This window comes from Paramormyrops kingsleyae, chromosome 24, assembly GCF_048594095.1.
Source record: "Paramormyrops kingsleyae isolate MSU_618 chromosome 24, PKINGS_0.4, whole genome shotgun sequence".
Classification (NCBI taxonomy): Eukaryota; Metazoa; Chordata; class Actinopteri; order Osteoglossiformes; family Mormyridae; genus Paramormyrops; species Paramormyrops kingsleyae.
The window spans coordinates 3,309,051-3,333,197 of record NC_132820.1 but is presented as its reverse complement, the minus strand read 5'-3'; the positions used below and the strand labels follow the sequence as shown (position 1 = coordinate 3,333,197).

The 24,147-nt window shown below is 44.2% G+C and overlaps 2 protein-coding genes across 5 annotated transcripts; both read left to right on the top strand.

Annotated features, from left to right (window-relative positions):
- The first annotated feature begins 3 nt into the window (after positions 1-3).
- Positions 4-17,056, top strand: apbb3 (amyloid beta (A4) precursor protein-binding, family B, member 3). 3 transcript variants are annotated; one of them, XR_011985157.1, is made up of 13 exons: positions 4-159; positions 335-456; positions 5,742-5,926; positions 6,015-6,088; positions 6,839-6,896; positions 7,799-7,945; positions 8,156-8,283; positions 11,986-12,100; positions 12,533-12,620; positions 13,454-13,537; positions 14,680-14,795; positions 15,310-16,138; positions 16,579-16,715. XR_011985157.1 is itself a non-coding variant. In XM_023824667.1 (13 exons), exons 2-13 carry the CDS (start codon positions 408-410, stop codon positions 16,801-16,803), a joined length of 1,449 nt encoding a protein of 482 aa, XP_023680435.1. In that variant the 5' UTR covers positions 4-159; positions 335-407; the 3' UTR covers positions 16,804-17,056. The 3 variants fall into 3 exon arrangements, 2 of the variants coding, with proteins under 2 accessions (XP_023680435.1, XP_072562450.1); XM_023824667.1 differs by having other exon boundaries at positions 15,310-15,489; positions 16,579-17,056; XM_072706349.1 differs by having other exon boundaries at positions 15,310-15,437; positions 16,579-16,794.
- Positions 17,057-18,268: 1,212 nt separating this feature from the next.
- Positions 18,269-21,707, top strand: sra1 (steroid receptor RNA activator 1). 2 transcript variants are annotated; one of them, XR_002839717.2, is made up of 6 exons: positions 18,269-18,507; positions 18,664-18,786; positions 19,026-19,240; positions 19,741-19,849; positions 20,409-20,691; positions 20,904-21,707. XR_002839717.2 is itself a non-coding variant. In XM_023823662.2 (5 exons), the coding sequence occupies exons 1-5, from the start codon at positions 18,483-18,485 to the stop codon at positions 20,609-20,611; spliced, it is 675 nt and encodes a 224-aa protein (XP_023679430.2). In that variant the 5' UTR covers positions 18,269-18,482; the 3' UTR covers positions 20,612-21,707. The 2 variants fall into 2 exon arrangements, 1 of the variants encoding a protein (XP_023679430.2); XM_023823662.2 differs by having other exon boundaries at positions 20,409-21,707.
- Positions 21,708-24,147: the final 2,440 nt, after the last annotated feature.

Sequence of the window (24,147 nt, the reverse complement as noted above, 5' to 3'; positions counted from 1 at the left end):
GCCATCCTTAAAACACACAGAACAACGGGAGGACAAAAGAGGCAAACGGAGGGGGGTGAGAGAGAATGAAGGAGCCGCGGACATCACTGATGAAAACGCGGGCATGATGAGATGAGAGGTGAGCGGACTGCAGGCTCCCAGCCACGGCGGAACGACAGGGTAGGTTCAGCGTGTACCTCGGACAGCTTGTTTTAATTGCATAGAGCCATCAGCATGATTCTGTGTCTTGGAGGGGGGGTTGATGTGAGAGTGGTGGGGGAGGGAAATGGCAGGGGGATATGGGTAGAGAGGGAGAGTGAAGCGGAGTTGTGATCCCCTCGGCACGCGAGCGCAGGGCCGGATCAGCAGCACGGCGGCGATGCGTTGAAGCGAAACTGACCGCTGCGGTTCCTGGAGCATCTTTCACCATGCTGGGGAAGGACTATATGCTGGCCATCATCATCGTCAACTATAACGGTAAATGTCACGCCGTCCTAAGCGTGCACACGTTAATTATGATTATTATTATCATGATTATTATTATTATTATTAAATCACCCTTGAGACGTGACGCTCTGCTCTCTCCCGCAAGACTCTCATCCTCGGCGGCTTTTCCGTCTGTCAGCGAAGGAGGTGTGAGGAGCCGGAAGCCAGAGCTCCGACCTTGTGTTAGAAACTCCATCACATTGTCGTATCTTGCGTTCTTTTTTGCTCTGTCTGTTTATTTCTTGACTTGGTAGCAGTTGCCGTTATTATTATCGTTGCGGTGATTATTTTTGCAAAAAATGTATTGGAAATTATTATTATTATTATTATTATTATTATTATAAATAAGGTACTAGCACCCAGAACCACCAATAATTCAGGAAAAATTTAAATCTCAGTCACAAATTAAGTTAAATTGAGAGACATTATCTGAATCTATCCATCCATCGTTGGTTGGAATGAGCATCTTTGCGGTGTAATATGCAGGATGGCCAGTGTTCGCCAATCAGAGCTTCAAAAAGTGCCCTTCAAGGAACAAGGGATCCTCACTTAGCCGAAACATGTGTTTAGCATTAATCTGTCAGTACAGACTGCGCGTGGACTCTGTGGTTAATGCACGTGCACCAGGAAGACGATGCAAACACCAGGAAAGAGACAAATAAATATACTGTACAGTGATTTTCATCATTCTGTGATGATATATCCATCCATCCATCCATCCATCCATTTTCTGTGGTTCTGCATTGCAAAAGGGAGAAAGTGAAGAAATGCATTTTCATTTGCCTGTCTTATCAACACAGACATTTTAAATACGTTTTACATGAACCAAAAAGATACATTCGCACAAGCGAATTTCAATCTACTGTCGCTAATTAATTTGCACTGTAACCAGCAGGCACTCGGGGCACCGACAGCTGAGTGAAGAAGTGCCTTTACTGATGAAATTGGAGCTGTATTCTGCCGGGGATTATCTACCCGTATCTTAGAGCATTAAGGGGGTGCATCAGTTCAGTGTAGCTGTAGGCGGTGCTCAGTACTGCAAACAACTGTATTAATGATTAGCGCTGTCTAGTTTAGAGAGTTAATTGTGCCAGTCTTGCAATTACTCTGCTCCATACCTCAGATTTTGATTTAATTTGCTTGATTTGATGTTTTAAAATTCCATAGCATGGGAAATGAAAGTGACGGCCAGTGGTCATGTGACTCTTTGACATCACTGGGAAATAGTAGTGTGATGCTACTGGATAACATACAGAGCCGCTGGGATTGTTTATATTGGCGTGCATGAGGAATGAGAGCCAGCACGTCTTTCTCGTCAGCGTACTTTTCAGGTGCATCACGTTATTTGTTGGTATGCTTGCACACTCATACACACTCATACATATGCACACGCACTTGTACACAGTCATACATACACACACACATTCATAAACACGCACTTGTACACACTTATACATACACACACGCACTTGTACACACTCATACACACGCACACGTACACACTCATACACACGCACTTGTACACACTCATACATACACACACGCATTCATAAACACGCACTTGTACACACTCATACATACACACACACACTTGTACACACTCATACACACGCACACGTACACACTCATACACACGCACTTGTACACACTCATACATACACACACGCACTCATAAACACGCACTTGTACACACTCATACATACACACACGCACTTGTACACACTCATACACACTCATACACACGCACTTGTACACACTCATACATACACACACGCACTTGTACACACTCATACACACGCACTTGTACACACTCATACATACACACATGCACTTGTACACACTCATACACACTCACTTGTACACACTCATACATACACACACGCACTTGTACACACTAATACATACACACACGCACTCGTACACCATCATACACATGCACTCTTACACATTCATACACACACACTCATACACACACACACTCATACACGCACATGCATTAATAAAACACATAAGTGCTCAGGCATATTGCTAAATGTACCAGGAGTCACAGAGAATCAAAACTGTACAAGTGTAATGCAATATAATTGCTCTTTCTAGAGTTTAATGGAGTGATATCATTACTTGTACTAGTGTATATTATGGTCAATTAATAATATGATACATTAATAATGACATACAGTGTTAGACAAAGGGATTGCCTAGAGCATGATGGCGGGAGGAAGCATGAGTTGAAGAGCCAGAAGAGACGGTCATTAGAGGATGATTCACACAGTATCCATGTGATTGTGTAACATCACAGCTCGTCAGTTAAAAACAGCTGCCCTGGTCTGACTCTCAGTCAGCAGCTCTTCTGAACAAAATGAACAAACATGCCATGCAGATGCATGAATGGAATGCAGTACAACTGACTCATGTGATTATATAGCTTGTTTTATTTTTAGCCAGGTGAGAATCTTCACGTCGGGTTAATACATCCGGACAATGCGGACTTGCAGTGGCAAGCAGACTTGTGCATATTGCTTAACCAAACGATTTGCGTATTCTCTCACTTTCACTGTAAGTATATCAGTTGCATTTGTTTCATTTCACTAAATGCAGGGTGCTTTGAGAATTTTCACTTAGGACTGAGTAAAGAACCAGAGACACTTTGGTGACTGTTGATATGGACAGCAGGTGGCGTAGTGAGTAAAGGACATTGGGGTTAGGGTTGAGGGTTAGGGTTAGGGTTGAGGGTTAGCCTACTATTCCATTCCAGCAAAGAGCCCAACCGTGTTTCCCCAGAATTGGGCAAAGCTTAAATCAAACCGGCCAATATGGCCACAAGTGTACGGACACCAGCTTGTCCAACATCTCATTTATAAAACAAAGGGCATTAATATGAAAGTGATCCACCATTTGTTGCTATAACAGCCTGTACTTCTCTGGGAAGGCTTTCCATTAGGTGCTGGTGGGATTTGCTTCCATTCAGGTTGGGTATTGATGTCGGGTGATCAGGTTCCTCTCTGTGAGCTTGTGTGGCCGACGGCTTCGCGATCTAAACCTGCTCCCAGATGTTTCCATCCACAAACACTTCACTTGGATTTGACCAAGGCAGCAGTAGCGGGGTAGACGTTTGACGGACTGACGTTGGAAAGATGGAATCCTATGATGGCGCCAAGTTGAATGTCATTAACCTTTTCCGCTTCCGGTGTTGGCTGCTGGAGATTGGCTGTGTCAGCAGTGGGCGTGGCTTCATTAGTCCATATACTTTTCAGCCATATAGCATGCATAAATAAATACTATGAGTTGTACTACTCATATATGGATGAGTAGTACAACTGAATATTGTACATGTTTATTTCAGAATACTGTCCTATTGTGTTTGTCTGGTGTGACCCTATTTCCATGAGACATACAATTTTTCAGCCCCTGTGTGAAGGAATCCCCAGTTGAGCTTGTTGTGGTGTCAAAGTGTTTTCGGAATTAGCATTGCGAAGGGGAGGGACCTTTGCTCATCATCCAGCTGTTGACAACCCACCCCAACAGGTCCAGGATCAGCACTGTACCTCAGCCAGCTAGTTACGTTGGCTATTATGGACCCCAGTAACATGCTGCTGATAAACAGGTATCAGTGAGTTAACATTGTTTTTGATTGATTGAACATAGCAATCCCATCCTTTTTCCTGCACCTGAGTCTGATGTTATTGTACAGACAGTATTCTAAGCTCCTACAATAATGTCATTCTGTAAGTCGTTCCCTCGAGTGGCTGAGCCAAGGTGATTATCGTAATAAAGATTAATAGCTTATGAGTCACTTCTACATAAAAGACTCTCTCGATGCCAAAGTTGCTGATTACACTGCAGGTGTCTTCCTATAAGGCAGTACGAGGCGAACTTTCTGACAGACTGGACTAAAACGAAACCACACAGCCTTCTGGACAAAAGGTTTTCATTGACAATGCATGTTTTAGAAACGGTGAGTTAGCATGCCATCGGTTATGAAAACTCACTGGGAAGTTGTCATCGTACAATTTCCATATGAAGTTTTCGCTGTCCATGGCTGTCCTCATATTTGCCTGCAAACAAATGTTGCATTTTTTTCATCCTTTGATCCATGAATGCTGTGAAGAAATAATGCTGGCTTTGTGGTTCTGGAAGCCTAAAAATGCAGTGTGCCAGGGTCTGGTCCAATCTGGAAGCAGTAAATGGATGGTCTGGTCCTGGTCCAGTGCAGAACAGTGAGTACAGTGACCTGGTTTCTATCCAGGAGCAGACTATCCAGTATGAGCTCCACCTCACTGCTTTTGTCCCAGCCGCCGTGGACAATGGGGGATTGTGAGAAAAGCCCCCCCTCTCCTTCCTTTTTGGACAGGTTTTGTCAAACAGGCTGCTTTCAGAACCTGCACCACTTCCATATAATTAGCTGCGACGTAATCAAAATGCTTGTTAGAATTTGCTCGAATTAATTGTGGAAGAAGCACAATAAATATATGATACAAAATCAAAAATGACAGTCTTACGACGATTTACGCCTGATCAAGTCAAATTCGATTGGATTTACGTCCAAGACCCATAGTAAATTATAAACACTGATGGAAAGACGACTGAAATCGGACGCAGTAGGACATTAGTGGGCATATCGCTTAGTGTAACATGTACAGGAGAATGAGCAGCACTGCCAGCTGTATAATGACCCACTGTCAAATCTAACTGTATACAGTATGCATACAGTGATGTCTATGTGACGGACAGCTACAACATCGAGGGACGCCCATATTGACTTGTGTCCAGGTGTCTCTGCGCCAAATGCAAACACAAGTCAACCCAAGGCTGTAGTTATAGAGGGTGTTGGAAGTATGTAATAATTTTGTTGTTTACACGTGAAAAACCATAGCTGGCAAAAACTGGACAGCAACAACTGACCGATACAGATTAACTCCATAGTCGGCACTAAACACACCTTCACATAGATGGGATCAGATTAACTGAGGAGAAAATTTTGATTTGAGATGTAAATGGATGTGGCTACGGATGCTGAACGCTGTCGAGTCACTGATGGAGTAAACTTCTGCCTGTTCGAATCTCCACATCTCCAAGAGAACAAAGTTAACAAGCGCCTTGAGTCCTACAGATCTGCTTAGAGCTTCTGCTGTGTTCTCGGACTGTATTTATTAGGTGGTATAGTTGCTTACATCTTCTACAAAAACACGATCCCATGAATGCGAAAGGGTCCATCATGGTTTACGTGAAAGTTTGAGGTGTCCCATCCACCTTGACTTTCCTATTGGTCTTTATAGATAACATCTGGAATGATCAGGACCTTGATCTGGACTCGGACTTGCCCCCTGGCTGGCGTACCATCCGGGACAGCACTGGCACATACTACTGGCACGTACCCACCGGCGCCACACAGTGGCATCACCCGTCACATGACGCCGAGGGTGACCCAAGTTCCGCCCTCACGGGCGCCAGTAAACGCAGGGTAAGGTCTGATCTCGAGGCTGAGCAGTCGGTCGCTATAGACGCGATCCGCTTCTCAACATTACTGAAATGACTCCTCCCATTTTCAGAGATTCAGCGCCAGCACTGAACAAGGTTCTGAAATAAGGGGTACGATGAGCCCAACGTCGACCCTGCGTGACAGGTAAGCCCACTTCCCCATGCGGCCAATCGCAGGACCGCAGTGCAGCACTGGGGGCACCAAGGAGACGGGATTTAACCGCAGTTCCTCTGCCCGTCTTTAGAGATCAGAAGTCACCTGTGATTTAAGTCAAATCAAGTCAAGGGGGTTTATTGTCATAACATCTATACACAGGTATTCTGTACAGTTGCACAAAATTGCACCCCCCCCCCAGGACCACAGTGAGACATGCACACAGGAAGTGACAGGGGGCTGATTTCGCAATATTTAAAGTGCAAAACACAGGACAGTGTAAAACAAGGGGGCTAGACACAAGGGGTTTATGTGCATGGTTTATATTTGACCGTGTATGTAAAGAATAAGTAATGCAGATATTCAAATGATCAAACACTCCATTATGTGCAGTTTGCTGACTGCAGTGAGAGATCACTGGAGTCGTAAACGTCCATGAAATCTGTGAATCGCTTTTTTGAATTTTTTCGTAACGGGGCGTCGTGTCACAAACTAAGTGCAGTAGTTTTGCCTTTATGCTTCCGTTCATTTTGGCTCATCTCAGAATGCATGCAACATCTCAGGAGTCACACGAACAGCACGAAGGGGGTAAAAAAGACCCTGCACGTGTAGTCGACGGAACACACGGCAACTGTGCCTGCAGTTTGTTTTTCGCCAGATCCAGTGGGAAGATGCACTGCCATACCAATGACCTGAAGACAGCATGCCTGATTTAGCTGTGATCTTCTGTCCTCCACACAGGGGAAGCCTGCCTTGGCACGAGGATCATTTTTATACCAACAACGATCCTGACTCTAAGGTACATTCACTCCCTTACGTTTGCATTCCATGCTGCTAATTTTGAGACGGTGCCTTTGAAACGTCTGACCGCACTGGCTTAAATAAAGGACTGTGTGTAACTAGAGGTCGTCAAACCACCAGATTGTGCAAAAAAAAAAACAGAGAACATTCAGTGGTGACTTTAATAGGCGCCTCTATGCAGCACCAGGCAGGAGCCTATTTTGCTTCCAGAACCAGAAAAGATTTGCGGGAGACCTACCTGCACACCATTGCTGTACTGAGCTGCCGTTTTTGCGTTATAGGTGGTGAAAACCCCAGGCAGGCTGTTTCTGAGATGAGTCACACAGATCTATAGCGTGACGCTCACACCCTTTCAGACTCCCTCAAGAAATCTTACGGCAAATCTATGATTCCATTATAAACCTAAAATTAGCCACATCGAAAGCTTTGGGGTCGTTTGCAAACCCTACAGACTATTTACAAAGTAATAAAACTGTTACATGCATGTAAATGTGTGTGCAGACTCGTCTCGAACTGAAAATCCCACTCCAGCCAGCTGATAAAAGTTGACAACATCGAAACACATCAGGTTCAGCTATTAGCCAAACAGTAACCGACTGCGTGCCTTGTGTTTTCAGTGGTAGCCACGTGATTGGCTGCTTGTAGTACCAAGGTGTACCTAATAAAGTAACCTCCTTTTCTATACCTCCTCTGCTTTTAGCTCTATATCCCGGACCCCCACTCCTCTGTATCCAGCTCTAACACACACTGATAAAAAATGTTAATAGGTCCATTGTAGCAAGGCCCAGAGTTTCCTGGTTTTCCCTAAATGGAGCAGCAATGGATTGCCGTTATATTAGGAAACTGGCTGTGTGGTTGTCTCATGTATGACGTGTCTCCCGTTCTGACCCCCCCGGGCAGTGTTTTGCTGTGCGCTCCCTGGGCTGGGTGGAGATCCCCGAGGAGGACCTGGCTCCTGGCAAGAGCAGCATCGCCGTCAACAACTGCATCCAGCAGCTATCCTACAGCAAGTGTGAGGGCAGGGACGCTGCGGGGGCATGGGGGGAGGTGAGTGAGGGGGCAGGTGTGTGTGTGTGTGTGTGTGTGTGTGTGGGGGGGGGGGGGTTGATGCAGGAGACACATCTTGATTTTGTTCAACGTGTCCCTGAGTCAACAAGGAAGGGGATTCTTTTTCAGTACTTTAACCAATCACTATCTTCATTGTATGATGTCACCACATTACCTAAACCTAACCCCCCGCCATCCCCCTCTGTACAGGGTCAGGACATGGTCATGGTGCTGAAAAAAGACACCCTGAGCCTGGTGGACCCAGCGGACCACAGCCTGATCCACTGCCAGCCCATCGTCAGCATCCGCGTGTGGGGTGTGGGCTGCAACAAGGGGAGGTCGGCTTATGTCAGGATGCCAGTCATACCAGACCACTGATCACTGTAATGAAAAGCAATCACTATATCCAGTGCAGTAGGGATGTGATACCTATATACATGGTTACAGTATGTAAATGTAGCAGAAATAGTAGGAATACATTTAGTTTAAACACTACTTGTATATACACTTTATATAATTATAATAGAAATGTTATATTTATATACACAAATAGAGCACATTAGTGTAGCAGGAAAAGTTGAAAAATATATAGCTTACACAGTATATCTTTGTACACATTTAATTATCATAGGAATGTAACTCCCGTTAATAATAAATTATATAAAGTACATTTTAGGAAGTATATCCTCTTTTAATCATATAGTGTGATGCACGTTAAATGACCACATTTCTGGCAACAAAGTTATCTGGGAGAATATCAGTGATTTACCCAAATCTAATGTAAGTTATATTGCATAAACAATTACTAAAAAACATGGAAATTTCAGAAACATGAGCTGTGCATTGGTATATTAGCATGCTGCAGTTCCACGTAATGTTCACATTTTGCAGCTTGAACAGAGTTCAGCTCCATGATTATCAACGATTAGGTGAGAAACGTTTTCTGCTGGAGGTAAATGACGCTAAAGAGTATTGTAATGCTGAAATATCTCTTTCTCTTTTATTGCCACCCTTGAACACAGAGACAGGTAAATGCATTTCGATGTTTTGATAGGCTAGCGCTCTCTGACATGGTGCTGGAGATGGGAGACACCAACTTGCATGAATATGCACTCGCCGTGCAGATATTTCTTCAGAGCGGCAAGCTTGGTACAGCTCTTTGACGGCTTGGTTAATCGCTGGTTAGCCAAACTGGGTGTTTGCTGGTGGCGGGACAGAGCAAATATCTGTAGTGGCTGCGACGTTGCGTGCTTCTGGAATTCACCAATGTGAATTTCACTGCCGCTCCTGTGTTCAACGGCATGTCGTTCCACCACTGGAACCGTCAAAAGGAGACGAGATACACGACATGGAGGGAACACTAACTGCTGACTAGATTTTCAGTCAGGCTTGTCTAACCCATCAAGAATCTTGTTTAAGAAACCATTTAATGTATGTCCGACTTGTCCGTATAAGACTGCGTGCTGTTATGCTGTCTCCATTCAGTTAATTTTCTGCATGTATATATAAATAGTTGTGTATATATATATATGTGGACCTATATATATATATATATATATATATATATATATATAGTGTAACACAGAGATCCATTGAGATCCAGATGTTGCCTTTTCCATTTATATATTACCTACTATCTGTTCATTCATCCATCCATCCTGTAACTGTTTATCCTGATCAGAGTCATGGGGGCAGAGGTGGGAACAAGTAATTGACTTTCAGGTAACAAGTCTCAAGTCTTATCGCTCAAAGTCCAAGTCGAGTCTCGAGTCACAACAGGCAAGTCTTGAGTCAAAACAGGCAAGTCTTGAGTCAAGAAAGTCTAACACCAAGTCAAGCCCCAAGTCAGCAAGCTGAAGTCAAGTCTCAAGACAGTCTAACAAGTCTGAACATAATCCTTTTTTTCTAATTCAATGCCACAACAAAGTTAGATAGTATTTGCAAGAAGCAGAAGCACAGACAGGAAGATGGATCCTGGCCTTTCTGTACTGGCCAAGTACAAGAACAAATGCCTGTTTGCTTTTCTTGAGGCTGTGGAACTGACATCAGATCGGTTCAGCTAGCTAAACTCTCTGGCTCTGTTTCCAGCAAAGGGGAGATCGTTCATCATTCCCTCTCTCTCCAGTGTTCTCCTGTAATAACGAAGAACAGTAGGCGCTTGGCTTCTTGTTCTTACTGTCAGCGCTGGCAGTAGCTACAGCCAGGTCCCATGCGGAGTCCATTACTCGTAACCTTTTGGAAGAAAGGTCCTCTGAGTTCACATGCCTCTGAGGCCAGCAAGAGACAGAACCCACAACTTCACAGCCGCTAACTGATTGCAATTAACTTTCTTGGCTGCCGATCAGGTTCCCCTATCAAGAACTGGGTTTTTACGGCGCCTAGAATGATCCGTCTTATAATAAAAAGTGGTTGGGATGAGCTTTAATGCACTGGCCAATCAGGAGCCTCTTCTCTGAGACCTACAGGTTATGGTCACCTGCATCATTCCCTCTCCCTGTTACTTGCCTCCTCGGTGAAGACGACGGTCATGGTTTATTTACAGAGCTCCTGGCATTGGTGCCTTCATGCAGACAGGGGGCGGCATGGAGCTGAAAGGCATTTTAAATGCATTTTTCATACCCTAAGGTAGACATAGTGAGGGAAACAGTGAGGTGGGAGGCTTCTCTGCCCCCCAGGTATGTTTATTTATAGCGTTTTCTCAGTCACTGATACAAAGCTGGTTGTTAATACCGCTTTACCTACCTGGTCCCTAACAGTAATGAATTACGCTCATTTCCATAAAGGCAAAGGTCAAGACAAGAACAACACAGACTATATGGACAAAAGTATGTGGACACCAGCCTGCACAACATCTCACTCTGAATCAAAGGGTATTAATGTGAAGTCGGCTGACTCTTCGTTTCTATAATAGCCGATAATTTTCTGGGAAGACTGGTGGGTAGTGATGGCCGAATGGCGCTTCTTGGACCATTTGTATTTTTTGACCACACTAGATGGTTTGGTCCGGGCCATGTATTCAGCCCTTTTTTGAACAGAGAGCACCATCTAGTGGGGTTAGAAAATATAGCAAATGGTTCATGAAGCTTCATTCGGCCATCACTGCTAGTGGGATTTGCTGCCATTCAGGTTGGGTGTTGATGCTGGGTGATCAGGTCCCACTCTGTGAGCTTGTGTGGCCCCCACTTTGCAGCTGAACTTGCTCCCAGATGGTTCCACTTCATAGTTGCCCAGGGCAACTCTGGTAGGACAGAAGTGTGGAGATCCGACACGTTGGAAAAGTGTCCAGTGGTGTCCAATGACGGTGACAGGCTGACTAACCTCTTCTGAATGACCCCCCCATTCTGCTGCCAGTGTTTGACACTGCAGATCGCATGGCTGTGTGCTTAATTATACACCTGTATGTCAGCAATGGGTGTGGCCTATTCCTGTAATTACTAGGGGTGTCCCAATACTTTTGTCCATAGAGTGTATGTAATATATGCAGTGTTCCTGATTTGTGTAAGGATAAAGAACATTTGTTTTGGGGAGCTGGTATTAATTAAGCAGATCAATTCTCCACTGACACAAACTGCTCATCAAATCCTGCATTAAACATCTTTATTTTAGATTGCAGTAGAAAGATAATAATGCACGCGTTTAACATGTATTTAGTAACTAATCCAAGTTTGTTTACTATACTTTCAGTTTAAATATTATTATTACTGTTGTTTTTGTTATTATGAACAACAATATTAACATTTAATCATTCCGACTAAGTTTGCAGAATATATGATAATTGTAAAGTCTGCTTTATATGAACGTAGCAATTCTGTAAATCCTTGATTTAATAAATTTTAGCAAGACTACATCACTATAGCAATCATATGTCTTAGTTGCACCTGATTTTATTCTCTTTCCAACTCTTTCCAGTTATTCTCTGGCTATTTTCTGGGAATAACTCAGGCCACAAAGGCAGTGAAATTCAGACACTTGTACTGTATCGAGCTGTTGGTCCCAGTGTATCTTGACAGCTGCTTGCTCTTGTGTCCTGTCTGCTACAGGGACTTTGCCTTCGTAGCCAGCGACAAAGACACATGCATGCTAAAGTGCCACGTGTTTCGCTGCAACGTCCCGGCCAAAGCCATCACGGTGGCTCTGCACGACATGTGCTCCAAGGTGACTCTACAGCTGCCGGTTAAACTCCGCCCACCCACAAACTCCGCCCACTCTGTTAGCCTCATGTACCAAGCACAGCAGTCTGTATCAATCTACAGCAGTGATTTCATTGTAAAAAATACTGTTTGCTAAATATTCTTTACAAAAAACCATCTCTGTTTTTTAACTTTGACCACTGCTTATAATTTATTAAATATAAATATAAAAAAAAAAATATGCAAAATATATAGAAAAGATTAAAAGAATGCAAATATCAAAGAATTTAGCACAGTTGATTTTCCACATCAAACATTCCAATGTATTTCAAATAAATATTACATTGTTATTGTTTATTGACATATTGGGATGTGGAGAGTGAAGTGAGCCCTGAAAAATGGCCTGATCGTTTCTTTATTCGTTGTGCAAAGCTACCCCTTGAATTTCCATCTGCAGATCATGTCAGAGAAAGCCAAGATGCAGCCGCCCATGCCGCGCTCTGTCACCATGGAGAGCATCTCCCCCGAGGATCTGCCCAGACACGGTAACTTATCCTGTGGGAGTCTGCTTTGAGAACAGAATTCATTAAGATGCCATTTCCAATGTTCTCCTTAAATGAATGATGTTCAGAATGATGCTGGACAGCGTCAGTTTTGAGCCGTGTTGAGTGTGCAGCGCGTGGAGGTCTGAGCATGCAGAAAGCAGCGCCTGATCGCTCACGGCCTGTCCGCTCACGGCCTGTCCGCCCGCGCTCCGCTACACCTGTGGCGCATGAGCTACTGCCTCGCTGAGTGTATCTGACCTCGTTTGTGGTTTCTTCTTTGTGAGGATTCCCGTTCAGCACCATAACAAGCATTCAGTGCCTAGTCACCCTGTTCTCCCATGTGCCAGATTTCTCAGATTTACCCTCCAGCATGTCCTGTGATTTGGATCCTTGCTTCCGTGTTACCCAAGGGTGTTTCACAATAAATTGCCTGGGTTTTAGACTGCAGATCTTGGACCAAGGACGTGTTTTTTTCTGTGCTGTACTGGCACGGTGCTGCAACATGGGTCATAGTTTCGGCTTGTGATCTTGATAATGAACCTCGTCTTTCTTCCTGCATCCTCACAGAAATGCTATAGCCCTGTGGCACAGAATATTCTTAAAATAATGTCTGATGAGATACCGTTTAGTTTCTAAGGGTATATATTTTCCAGAATGGCAAAATATCTCGGGTTTTCAGTACATTTAGTGTGCCATTTATACATCTGTAACCATTCATTCTTTTGTTTACATTGCGAGTCACATTCCGGACACAGAAGAAGCTGATGGTGATCTTATACAAAGTCCCCTCTTTTGGAGGAAGCCCTCAGAAGCAGCTTTGGTTTGTCTTGCAGTCGACTTCCTGGATGCAGTGAGGCAAAGGGAGCAGATGTTTCCAGTGGAGTATATCGGTCAAATGGCCGTTCCGCAGGCCATGGGTGAGTCTGGGGGTGCATCAGGGGGGTAACTAAGGGACACATCCCTTTTTATTCATACAAATTCAATCCAATTGAGGATTATGTATCAAATGCACTACGGTTCATCATACAGCTGTAGAGGTAGGCAATGGAATGAGGTTCCTTGAGTGCTTCTTATAGTAAGCAATAAATTAGTTTAGGGATAATGACAGACAGACAGACATCCATCCCTGGATGAGATACCAGTCCATTACAGGGCACAGGCTCACACGTAACCACAAACTGTGCCCAGTTCAGAAACTACGGTTCCCATGACTGTGTGTTCTTTTGAACTAAAGCGGAGCGCAGCAGCCCTGGGGCTGTGCGGCCTGCCTGCCCCTCCCTGAGCCACCGTGCGGCCCCCTGAACCCTTATCTCATTGGCTGAAAGAGGACCTCATAAGTGAACGTTTCTCAAGACACTCGTATCTTGTCTGACCATGTAGGAGTTTCCTGTTTTGTTGAAGCATTTCCAACACATGACCGGCTGGTCTTCAGCCTCTCCCTCTATATAAAAGCCAAACCATCCACGTGGCTGGGTAACTGCAATGATGGCGGTCTATATACTGTACTCTGTTATTCAAATGGATGCTGCGTCACTGACAGAGATCTACAGCTGAGGCTGACCTGGCCTGTAGCCTATGGGTCTTGTTGGGGGCCCCAAAAATTTTTTCTAGTTGTTACACAACATTTCAGGACTTTAGCCCAGGAAACCCACCCCAAATTCAGCCCTGTCAACCTGACTAACAGCAGCCTTCTCAGCTCCACCTACTATAATATCCATCACAGTGAATTACCCACAATTCTGTGTTTCCTTTGTCCTGTTGCCAGCTGTAGCAGACATTCCACGTCCCAGGGACTGGTGGACCCTGCTCTCTCAGCAGTGCTTCATTTCAGATTAAAGCATCACATGGATAAATAAGTATCCATGTAAATGGCTGCACTTGAGACACCGAGGAATGTCTGTCTGCGAGTGCTAACAGCTGTCATACCCTGCAGTCTGCGCAGTCATACCCTGAAGTCTGCGCAGTCTCATCTCACACACAACAACAAACGGACTGAGTGAGTTTGGGATCCCCGCACTGTAACATATGATGAGGAAGCCTGACTTTACTTCAATTGCAGGTATGGAGGTGCTGAACAGGGCAATCGAGAACGTCATGAACATGACGGACAGGGATGAGTGGGAGCCCACGGTTCTCCGCGTTTCGGACGCCGTGCTGTCCCTCTGGAGAGGAGAGGTGATGGGGACGTCCCGTGTGGGGGTTTTGGGGTTAGGACCAGCTACATGTACGGTACTGTGCAAAAATCTTAGGCAGTCACAGGAAATTATGTCTAAATGATCTTCATCTTGGTGTAAAACCACAAAATTATATCTGTCGAAGTGAGTCAGCTTAGCCATTTCAAAGCATCTCCTAAAGTTACCGCAGTATTTGCAGCGACCGTCCAGTGCACACATGTATTTCTGGACTCGACCACCTGCCCTGCCTTGTTTAGATAATCAATAGTAATTTAACTAATTAAGTTAATTAATTAATAGAGCTGAAGGTGAATTTAAGATATGGAACGGCTGAGGTGGCCCAGAGGAGAGGTTTGGGAACTGAGGCGATGTTCTTCTAACCATCCAGCAAGATATCCGCAAAAATTCTTGTTTGTTTTTGTCTTTTTCTTAACTTGGGTACATTATCATATTAAGTTCAGTTCTTTGCCCCGAGCAGATAAATGGCTTAAGACCTTGGACCTCCTGTCTTTCAGGATGGAGATGACCCACTCTGGGAGTCTCAGGTGCGCTACCTGACCTTCCTGGGCGTGGGCCACGACAGGCACACCTTTGCGGTGATCGTGGACGGCGGGACACAGCGATTCCAGTGTCATGTCTTCTGGTGCGAGCCCGACGCCGGGTTTATCTCGGAGGCGGTGCAGGCGGCTTGCATGGTATGCTCACTACTGGACCGCAAAGCGGACGACCACGGTCCAGAGACCCCGGCTACTGCACGTGCCCAGCAGGCCTCATAGAGGATCTGCTGGATAGCGCATCTAAACACCCACAATGAGTGCTTCATGAATAACGCAAGACATTCGTATTATAATGTACCTTATTCACCACTATGGTCAGTCCTGCTACGCGACCGATGTGTTCCTGAAAAACCTCTCGTTCACTAAAATCTCGTACTAAAATATCCAACAGGAGAAATAGGGTTAGAAGGATGTGACCGGTAAAACTTAGTAACTTAAGCCAAACGGAATTAATTAAATAATAAAAACAGTGATACCAGTGGCCAATAATGTAATTATATGCATTTTTATGAGTCTCATGAGAATTGCCTGGAAACCGCTTCAACTGAACTTGCTGAACTCGCTAACTTGCCGATTGTCGAGAGTTGGGAGTAGCAATGGCCGAAACGTGGGGTCAGAAAATACGGCAAATGGTTCATGAAGCGTTGTTTCGTCATCGTTAGTCGGGAGCAGTGAGCCACAGTCGCCGTGCGGCCGGGCTTCGCGTGCGCACAGCACAGATATAACGGATTACGGTATGTGGGGGCGCAGAAGGCAACGTAGCTACAGCCTCTCTACAAAAACAAATGTAAGAGAATTTAAAAAGGTTGCTGTGTTTTGATATGATAACTTTTTTAGATTTTTAGAATCTAAGACTTTCATCTGTGCCATGTGTGGATGCACAAAAAGTTTAATTCTTTTATATTAGACAACCAGTTCATCCAAGTCACTGAAACAAACCAGTTCAAAAGAACGATTCGTTCGCGAATCATACTGTACATCACTATCGTTCAGTTGGATAGCTGTTTTTGTGTGCAAGTAGTGTTGTAGTTTGCGGAATACTTTTCTTTCTGAACGAAAATAACTCAAATTGGACTTGGGTACTAATATATCAATCGTGTTAGAACAGATTTGTGGCGTGATATCACATGTTGTAGCAGGACTGAATGTATCTCTTTAAAAGTCTGAAAATAAGTGCAGAAACGCAGCAATAACTGCAGGCTCACCATGCAACCCCCCTCCTACCAGGTCCAGTATCAAAAATGTCTGGTGGCCCAAACCCCGCCGCTCAAGTCGAAAATGTGGCGGTCCGGCAGCAAGGTGAAACGGACCAGCTCCGTAGACAGCACCTCCCTCCTACCCCCCCACAGCGGACTCTCACCCCCAAAGTTTGGGACGACCAACGTCAGAAAGAGCATGCTGGCCTTCTTCGAGGCCTTCCGAAACAAACCCTCCCCCGTACCCGCTCCCTAGCAACCGTCGATAACGTACCGTGACTGTGACTTGGCCAACAAGGAGGACTCTTATTTTGACATCTGAGGTGATTGTTAATTGTCACGCATGAAGACCTCCTGCTTTTTTCACCTGTTTGTACATGGTTTTAAAACTATACACGTGTCTCATCAAGAAGTTTTAAAACGTAACTCTGTAGAGAGATTGCAGACCAAAAAAAAAAAGAATGTTGAAAGTGCAAAAATTAAATTATTTCATATTTTTCCCCAGTCAATCTGTTGTTAGTCTTTTATCAAGCTCGTCATCAAACTAGCATCTTTTGCAATTAAGACGCAGTATTGCATAAAGTGCAGTTCTAACAGATAAATTAAGATGCTCTCATCTGTCATTCCATACCTCTCTAGTCACAAGAAGATCCTGGGAAACGGTTCTCTCATAAATACAGAAGTGTCACAAAAAAGGGACAGCGTTATATTTGTACTGGTAATTCATACTATACGAAGCTATGCACACATTGCTGGTTTCAAAACTTTTTTTTTTTTTAGCTAATAAAGCATTTATTTTCTTGCAGTTTTAGGATGAAACACAAGGAACATATTTAAACGGTAAAAAAAACAATAGTACATAGTATCAGTTTTCCTATTAAATAAAATACATCTATTTAAGACAGCTGTAGTTGCACAGATCAACAGTGTTTTTGATGCATACATTTTGTAAGGCATATTTATGAATATTGTAAAAGCGAATCAACAGAAAGTGTATATTGCACTAAGCTTATGCACTTCATGAAGTTACATGCATGGATTTGAAAGGTAGGTTTTGACCACCCAAGCACGAAAATTTCTGTTTGAGAATTGAATATATGCACGGGAAAACATATCTCGTGAATTATGAATTATGACGCTCTAAATTATGACGCACTAAAAGGATAATGTATGATTGATGGCAGTCCCGCATTTCTGGAGATGTCAGAAAAAAATGGACAAGAAAATACGAACATGCACACGTATATAATTCTACCCTATTTACTGCACTGAATACTCACACATGCCTGGGCAAGAGAAGTGGGAGGCTATTCAAACTTTCATTTTGCAGGAGAACGTGCATTTAAACAAATGATACATGAGTTACAAGGTGCATAATATAAGTAGTGGTAGTTTGTTTATTGTATATTAAGACATATTCAGATATGTGAACTTGCCAGTTGCACATACATAAAAGTGTCATTTTTTAAATGTAGGGGCAACATATTGCCAAGAGGAAATAAACTTGAGATTATGTGGTCTGTGCGATTCTTTTGAGATGCAGATATATAGAAATGTCTAAAATGACACCACAGCCGTGCTCTTGATCACCTCTGCCCTAAAAACTATCAGGAATCAAGAACTAAATTTCCACACGTATGTTTTCCCAGCAATCGAGTAAAATGAAAACGAGTTTTGAAAACTTTGTGCCGTTTTAGACAACTACAGAGCGTCGCCTAATGATGACGTGGCACAGTGCGATGGTAGTATGCGTGGAGCCGCTTCGATCGGGAGCAGTGTGCGAGTCTTCTCGACAATAATAACAACCTTCACTCCCAACTTTCTTCCTCCACACCACAAAGGGAAGGCGGATATCCGTGTAAGAAGCGAACTGCAGTTTGGCCGGCTTTACACGTGTCCCGGATATGCTAAGACTGTGACCGGACAGGAGACGTTATGGAGGAACAGTACATTAAACCAGGTTTGAATTTGTAATTCTGGAACCGTAGTGTGTTCTGTTTTACTGCATCTCTATATACCGATAAATACGTATATGTATAAATGTTGAACATTGAACTGCCGTTGAAATGTCGACAGGTACACTTCTAATATTAACGGACATGAATGATCTTTGTAGGGAACCAGGACCGGGGCTGGAACGACCCTCCCCAGTTCTCTTACGGTCTGCAGACCCAAGCTGGACCAAAGCGGAACCTCCTCAATAAACGAGTTCCCCCACCACAACTGAGCGACTGTCAAAGTAAGTGGGATATAGTGAAGTAGCTTTAAGTATCTTATATAACAGGAGATTATGCTTGTTGTGCTTCTGAATCATGACATTTATAACCCAAATACAAAGGATCATAATTCGGTAATCAACAAACACACAAAGTTTTTTGCTTCATTAATACAAAGCACTTCATGAGCATTTAGTGTCTATTCTCGTTTTAGGTGGTTCTGCATGCACTGTATTCATGGGGGTTTGTGTTCCTTTTTTAGGTCCTGTTCCAGGTATGACTCCTCCAGCAAGTCACTCAACTCCACCCAGCAACCCTCTGGCCCCACCTCCTTGTGGGGTGGCCACACCCCCACGGTCTCTTCCAATGAAGGGACAGTCGGACACACCCACTGCCCAATCGGAGAATGAGCCCTGCGTTGATGACGTCATCACTGTGTTAACCTGCACCCTGACGTCTTGTAGGCGTACGGTGAAGGTAAACTGAATTCTTAGCAAAACGTTTCCAACATTTTAAAATTTATTTGAGAAATGCATCATTAACTGATTTTATCGTCGTGTGAACATCATACTGTGTATACGCAAACCTAAATGATATAGCTTACTGCACACCTAGGCTACATAATCTAATATTACATGCTGTACATAATTGTCTGTGCTGTATTTTATATGACCGGCAGCGCAACAAACCAGCATTACCACAAACGAGTCAGGAATGCTCTGCGCGCAGTGGCAATTTTTAACTCTGTTGTTTCCTAATCTAAAGGGACCAGCATCGTAAATGCAGTCCACTGTTGACCAAAACAACGTTATGCGGCGCCTGACAGTATTTCAGTCTAGGGCAACGTACTGTACAGTATAAAGTAACGTCGTCTTAAAGTTGCAGTTTTTTTTTTGGGAAATAGCATCCATAAAATGCTTTTCACAGTGGTAAAATTTACAGTGGTACATTTTTTTACTTTAATTATATTCCAACAGAAACAAGTGTGTGATGATGTGGCCAGAAGATTGAAGCTTTTTGAAGATGCTTGGAGAGATGGGAAGCTTTCGCTCCCTGTTAGAAGAAGGATGAACCTTCTGGCACAAGGTATGGAGGTTCTGCAGACCTTAACGTTGTGTGATTTGAATGGGGGCTGGGGGGGGTTATGTTACTCTGAATGGTTATCTGTAACAGCATTGTAAGAAAAGTTGATATACAGTAAGTTATAAATCAGGGCTCATCAACATGGTGCCCCCAAGGACCACATGAGTCGTCCGCGGATCTGTTCTAAAAGTAGCATAACTCACCAGTGAGCAGCGTCTAAAATGTAATTTTATCCTGTTGCTATTCCTCTTTAATCACATTTGCATTTATGTGGATTTGAAAATGCCAACATCTAAAAAAAAAAGCATTTAAAACATGTTTATTACACTTGAAGTTTAGATAAGTTTAGGAGGGCGTTTCAAACTGGTAGCCCTTTGTATGGCTCAGTACCCGTGAAGTAGCTCTCAGTTTCCAAAAGGTTGGTGATCCCTGGGCTAAATGACTGATTCTGTTCTGCAGAAGAGGTCGTAGGTGATGGTCGATCCTTGTCTCTATGTTGGAATTGTGTCACTCGGTGCAAACTGTTTCACATGGGGTCATGTTGGCTACTCCCTTGTCCCAGAGATGAAGAGTCAGAAGTGGGACAGTGCAGACGAGATCCACCGAAGCCTGATGGTGGACTTCGCAGGCGAGGTCAGCCAGTGGATGGTGGGAGTCAAGCGGCTGATCGCTGAGGCGCGGCGCCTTGGCCCGGATGTCCTGAACACTGCAAAGTCGGATCCGTTCCCGGACTCGTCTCACGGTGGAGATGCTGCCACAGAGTAGACTGGGACGGCATTTACTGGGAATTTCTGATGGGACGCTCGTTTTTTTTTTTTCTCTTGTTTTTGCAGTTTTGGAGCAAGGTGGGTCCTTGTCACTTGAGAAGTTGCGTCCATTGTTTTGTTTTTGTGTTTCTTCTTTGGAATAAATGTTCCTCATTCCGAGTGGATGTTAAAGGGAAGCGTAACTTAAGCATTTAACAGTTTACGGTCTACACTTTTTGTACGGTATGCAATGCACTTCTTTGTATCTGTTTATTTTTTCCCCACTGTAACTGAATCTTTCTCACCCTCAGTTTCTGCCGGATGAGTAACATCTGATGAGGAGACGGTCGTAATTGTAGCCGGTGTCATCCGTAATCTGAAGGGCGTGTTGGATGGTTTCTGCGTTTAATGTAACGGGTGCCCAGCAGTCACAGTGAGAAGCCCTGGTTTCTTTGAAACACTGAATGAGGATGTAACATTGTTTCATTCCATTGTTATTTTTTGTATATATGTAAAGCACCGTTTAGCACAATGGTGTTTTATTCATGCCTGTTCGCAGACCTAACGGCACAGTGCGCGTTTCAGATTGTTCTTTAAAGGGGAATTCCTCCAGATCTGTCTTTTGTTGTTCTGTTTGCGTTTTTATGGTAGAAATACCCATGAAGGGGGGGGGGGGGGGAGATTAGGCATTTAATTTTCGGGTTCATGCTTTAAAGTTAGCATTTGGTTCTGCGCTTTGTACCTCCCACCCCCGTGTAGATCACAGCAGGATTTCCCCCCCCTCCAGCCCCCATGCATTTCGGTGTCTCCACAGAAACCATTTACCTTTCAATGGCATGGAGCTGTGGAAGGACAGGAAGCAGAGAAGGGCATGGAGATGTGAGAGAGTCAGTGGTGCATGCAATGTCGCTGGGTTTGGGTTTATAACATGAGGTTTGGGGAACGTAGATTTTTGTATTTAATTCCCTTCCAACCACCAGCTTTCAGGATTCGGGACTCTGGGAGATTCTACATGCATCCAAGGCTACCTGAACAGATATAAATGTATTTGAATTATTTGACAAATAATTTAAAAAGCTTATAAATTATAAAAAATAAAGCAATTTAAATGGTAATTCCTCGGGGCAGTTTGTCACCATGTTTTCTGATTGTTTTTGACACCTACGTGCCTGATTTGACTCATTATAAACCACATGATTACCTGTCTTAGGCATATAAGTAGCAGGACTAGAGCAAAACTGCGGACTGGGTTCAGAACCACTGATGTACTGGGACTTAGGTGCAATTACACCCAAGTCACCTGAAGATGGCGCCTGTGTCTCACTTCACTGACACGGCACTTGGCCGCCTTATCTTCAGTGTGTTTGCGCTTCAGTCGATGCTTTGCCAGTCTTTAGATTAGGGCTGTCATCTCATCCCCTTTAAAATCCTGGACACCCAGTCATTGATCAAAAAACACTGCACATAGTGACACCATTCCGAAGGTTTATTTACGTCTGTTTGATAGGGAAATTGATTGGGACGTGTGGCTCAGCCAGTTAGGATGCTTTACAGCAGTTAGCAGGCCTGCCCTCCAAGCTAGATCTTAAAGGTGCAGGTTGAGTTTGGAGTTTTTATTAAATAAGACCTGTGGGCTGTACTACGAAGCGGGGTTACTGGCTTATCGGGGTAACTTGTCGGATTTAAGGTAGTCTGGGCAAAATGTAAGTGAGCGAATATGAAGTCCATTTAAACTGTGGTACCTTAAATCCGACAAGTTACCCCGATAAGCCAGTAACCCCGCTTTGTAGTACAGGCCACTGGTCTAGGGATTTATGACAGACTAAATAACAAAGTTTTATAAGAAGTTTTCTACTTATATTGGTTTCAATCCTGAAATAAGAAGCCAAACATTATAGTCACAGAAACAATTATATGAAGGTATGGGCTGACTACTATCACATAGAACAGTGCAGGTAAGATTGGGTCAGTGAAGAGAAGCCATCCAATGTATCTGTGCTTGTGCAAATAAAGCATGTTTGTTAAATGTAGCTCTGACACTTATTCCAGGATCCCACCTTAAGGTGTGTGGCTACTCTGTGGCTCAGTGGGTTAAGTCTCTGTGCTTGTGAGCTGAAGGTTGCTGGTTTGAATCCTGGTCCTGCTGGAGTGGCTGCTCCTGCTTGAACAAGGCCTTTAACCCCCAGCTCTCTGCATGCTGTGGCTTGTCTGACCATCCAAGATCGGGGAGGTAAAGGAAAGTGTTCCTCTACAAGAAGTTATAACTGTGTCAATGAAAGTTTTAAATTGTGCTCCAGTATACTGGAACACACACATATTAATAAACACTTATGATTTACATGAGTACAGCCATATAGTTCTTCTGTTTTCTGATCGTGCTTACCCCCCCTCAACTGTCATTGAAGGCCTTGCTTATGGGCCTACAGAAATGCAACCATTCTGGCAGGGCTGGGGTTTGAACCGGTGACCTTCAGCTCACGAGCACAGAGACTTAACCCACTGAGCCACACCAGCCCCATGTGTTAAGGCTGGATCCTGGAGTGGAACTGGTGAGGAGTCAGTCTGGAAAAAAATGAGAAAACCACATAAAACATCCTGGTACAGACCCTTTCATACTCCTTACATCTTTGGGGGAGACAGTGCAAGGGCAGCTAATGTGTACTGTTCTCGGGAGAGGCAGGGGTTTGAACCCACAAGCTTCCGATCACAAGCACAGAGCCTTAGCCCACCGAGCCACTCACTGTCGCCATTTCAGCCTGATCTGAATTTACCTTTTGACTCTGGTAGAGACACGGGCCAGATTTGGCAGCGCCGACCACAGCACCTGCATGGAGTGTCAGCTTCAGCTCTCCTCATTCAGTGTGAATCTGGCCCAGATGTGGCCCTTATCTGTTTCAAATCCAGAAAGTGGATTCAGACCAGTATTGGTCCGTCGTGCAAAAAGACACCGGGCCAGATCCGGTTTACGGACCTGCGGCGATTTCTGAACGATATTTGGCCCAGATCCGGACTGGGCTCGTCACGGCATATAGCTTTAAGAGAGAATAATACGAACAAAAAGCCGAGGCAGAAACACCAGCGACTTTCACTTCTGGTGGGGCGACGTAAGCAACGATGGACAGTTTCATTTCTTATTTGATAATTTGATAAACGGAAAGTCTTTCCAGTTAACAACAAAAAAGATCTGCAGAACAGAACGTGCCTTAGAAAACAGTGCTGCGTGGTTCTGCTTACGGAGACCCATGAGTCCAGTTCTGTGCGGAGTCTCCCCCTCAGAAAGGCAGGGTGCATCATCTTAGTAAGTTATTTTTTTTACATTTTGCAGCTCCTGAAATTGTTTACATCTGGAGGCCTCCGGCTGTCTAACTGAGATTAGACGTTCCTGGAATCTTCGGCGCTGCTGTTTTTTTTTTTTTAACCACTGCTGATCCATCAGTCCATGCGACGATCTTCCAACTGCTTACCCGGTACCGGATCGCTGGGGACCTGGGACCAGTCCCAGGAGGCGCTGAGAACAAGCCAGTGGACAGAATACCAGTCCATCTGAGGTCACTC